Source organism: Nannospalax galili, unplaced genomic scaffold (genome assembly GCF_000622305.1).
Source record: "Nannospalax galili isolate Female #2095 unplaced genomic scaffold, S.galili_v1.0 scaffold426, whole genome shotgun sequence".
In the NCBI taxonomy this organism is placed as follows: domain Eukaryota; kingdom Metazoa; phylum Chordata; class Mammalia; order Rodentia; family Spalacidae; genus Nannospalax; species Nannospalax galili.
Genome location: NW_008354494.1, coordinates 315,473 through 318,764, shown reverse-complemented (window position 1 = coordinate 318,764; position 3,292 = coordinate 315,473). Strand labels below are relative to the sequence as shown.

Below are 3,292 nucleotides of genomic sequence, written 5' to 3'. Positions count from 1 at the left end.
ACTTTCTAATTATAAATAAAGGTTGTAGAAGGCTGCTTTCAGAAGAAGAGAAGTAAAAGATATTCGGGCTGACCTCCCCCGAGATGGTCAGTCAACAGCCTCTACTAGAACTGCAATTGTGGTTTCTGGTACAGTCATTTCTACCGCCGCAGTTACCTTCACCCCTTCAGCCCCGGACTCAGCTGGAGCTGGACTCCGGCACAACCCAAATCAGATTTAAGACTGAAAAAGCTAGATTTCAAACAAATTTCAACTGTCATTTAATGAGATGAGAGCTCTTTTAATCTGGCTTATTCTCTCTGATGCCTTACCTAAAGGAGAGTATCCATGATGAGCAATTCTTGACATTCCTGTCGGCAGTTTAGCTGATGGCTTGTAATTATGATATTCAGAAATTAAGGGACACATTTATTTAAGTGAAGGAAAAATATTGAATAATATTCCTTTTTGGCCCCCATAATGGCCTGGAGCAACTCAAATGTTGGTTGAATTCCCTTAAAGAGGCTCTCACAGAGAATCTGTCGTTTTCTAGGCAACAAAGAAGACCCAGAAGTATGGAGCTCTGGAACTCCACCGTTGGAACTGGCTTCATCTTAGTGGGGATTCTGGATGGCAGTAGCTCTCCTGAACTGCTGTGTGCTACAATCACAGCCATGTACTTCTTGGCCTTGACCAGCAATGGACTGCTGCTCCTGGTCATCACAATGGATGCCCGGCTGCATGTGCCCATGTACCTCCTGCTAAGACAGCTGTCGCTCATTGATCTTCTCTTCACATCAGTTGTCACTCCAAAGGCTGTTGTAGATTTTCTACTCAGAGACAACAGCATCTCTTTTGGGGGCTGTGCTCTTCAGATGACTCTGGCATTGATGCTGGGAAGTACAGAGGACCTCATTTTGGCCTTCATGGCCTATGACAGGTATGTGGCCATTTGCCATCCTCTGAACTACACGATCTTCATGAATCCAAAGGTCTGCTGGCTCATGGTGTCCACATCATGGATCCTGGCATCTCTGACTGCCATAGGTCATACTGTGTACACGATGCATTTCCCTTTCTGCATGTCCCAGGAAATCAGACACCTGCTCTGTGAGATCTTGCCTTTGCTGAGGTTGTCTTGTGAAAATACTTCCCAATATGAGCTCATGGTTTATGTGACAGGTGTGACATTCCTCTTGCTCCCTCTGTCTGCCATTGTTACCTCCTACACATTGATTTTATTCACTGTGCTCCACATGCCCTCAAATGAAGGGAAGAAGAAAGCTCTTGTCACTTGCTTTTCCCACCTGACTGTGGTTGGGATGTTCTATGGGGCTGCCACATTCATGTATGTTCTGCCAAGCTCCTTTCATAGTACCAAGCAAGACAATATCATCTCTGTGTTCTATACAATTGTCACCCCAGCTTTGAACCCCCTCATCTACAGTCTGAGGAATAAAGAAGTCATTGGGGCTTTGAGAAGGGTTCTGAGCAGATATATTCTGCCAGCACATCCCACTTTTTAGAGAGAGTTCATGGCCTATTTCTCACTATTCGTTTTCTATCTGAATTGCTATATTTAGCCATTCTTTAAGATTATAGATGACTGAGATGATAATACACTTTAAAGTTTTACCTTTATTTTCTACTTTGTAGCTGGTATGTATAGAGTCCTTAAACTGTGCTCACCTTGCACTTACCATCTGATTCTGGAAACCCCACATTTAAAAAAGAACACTTTGAATGGATGCTTTAGGCTTACTTTGTGGTTGGACATCATCCTGGTACATTATCTAGCAGACATGATTGAAGATTCTTCTGTTTTGTGAGAGGCAGCAATAGTTTTGGCTTGAATAATCTTCAGTAGCTTCTGAGCGCCACAGTTCTGCTCACTTTGATCCAGATTCTTAATTAATCTACAGAAGGATGTACAGAATATGTTTTGAACTTCTTTAGAAGAAAGAAATTGGAAGAAAAATAAAAGTGTTATTACATTTGAATTCCTTTTCTGAAAAAAGTTCACATTGATGCCACAAACACAAAACTTAAGTCTAGGTAGCAAAGGGTCAAAAAAAAAGAACCTATCACTTCTAGCTAGAATGTTACCCGAGTCGTTTTGAAATGAGACATAAAATTACAATTGGAAAAATAAGTGAATAAAATAGTATTGTAAGTACCCATATTTATAAAGAAGAGTAGAAATACAATAATATTGAGAGAACTCCATTGTGTATATTGTTCCTATTATGAAAAAATAATCATTCCTCAATAGACCATAGATATATTTTGAACTATTTAAAAATTGTAACGCACTCATTATTTTTAATTTTTGTTATTTTAATTGTGTGTGTGTGTGTGTATACAAGTGAAAGAAGTGAGCACAGGTGCCTGTAGAAGTGTCTGATCCCACAGGTATGCTTGAGTTAGAGAGGGTTGTGAGTCCCCTGATGTGGGTTCGAGGAACAAAGCTGGGGTCCTCTGTGAGAGCAGTGTGTGCTCTTAACTGCTGAGCTATCTCAGATTTGTGAGGGGAATGTGTGTATGTATCTGTCCACAGGAAAATAAATATAGAATATGTAATTAACTCTACCCATCTAAACCTAGGTAGGCTTCATTTTATTATATCATTTATTGTTATAAGATGTAAAATAAGGTAAGAATGTTACATTGTGAGCATAGAAGCGCCAAAATACTCTGGTTTATGGGGACACTAAGTTAACATGATAGGCCTTAACACAAATTATAGAATGCATGAAGTCCAGTGTGGGGGGCTATGGGAGGGGCTCAGTGGGCAGGGGTATAAAAATGATTAAGATATTGTTTATGAAATGCACAAAAATTCAATAAACTATTTTTAAAGATGTCATTATTATGTATAATAGTGATTAAAACTCAGAAGTTCTTATCTTTTCTGAAATGATCTTAAATTGTTCAGTGAATAAAAAAGTGACTCAGATTCAACACTGAGCATGTAAAATAAACTGAAGTTTGGGAGAATTATGGGAACAACCATAAAAAAATGAAGATAAGGTAAAAAAATCAGTTGTTCAGTGGTTAAGAGTATTGGCTGCTCTTACAGGACCCAAGTTTGATGTCCAGCACCCATGTAACAGCTAACAACCCTCCATAACTCCAGATTCAGGGATCCAATGCCCTCTTTTGACTTCCACAGGTATTGCACAACACAGGTGCACCTACATGCAAGCAATATACTCAAACACATAAAATAAAAAATGTATAATAAATAATATTAAAAAAATAAAAGAGGATTGGATCTGGCCTTGATGCCATAGCTGCTAACCCCATCTCCACC

General features: G+C 39.3%; 1 protein-coding gene across 1 annotated transcript in view; it reads left to right on the top strand.

Moving 5' to 3' along the window:
• The window catches only part of LOC103748903 (olfactory receptor 2AG2-like), a 60,917-nt gene extending 59,412 nt beyond the window's left edge, over positions 1-1,505 (top strand). The window contains exon 2 of the mRNA XM_008851681.2: positions 533-1,505. Within this exon, the coding sequence (XP_008849903.1) occupies positions 555-1,505 (951 nt within the window). The 5' untranslated portion in view covers positions 533-554. The remainder of the gene's footprint in view (positions 1-532) is intronic.
• Positions 1,506-3,292: the final 1,787 nt, after the last annotated feature.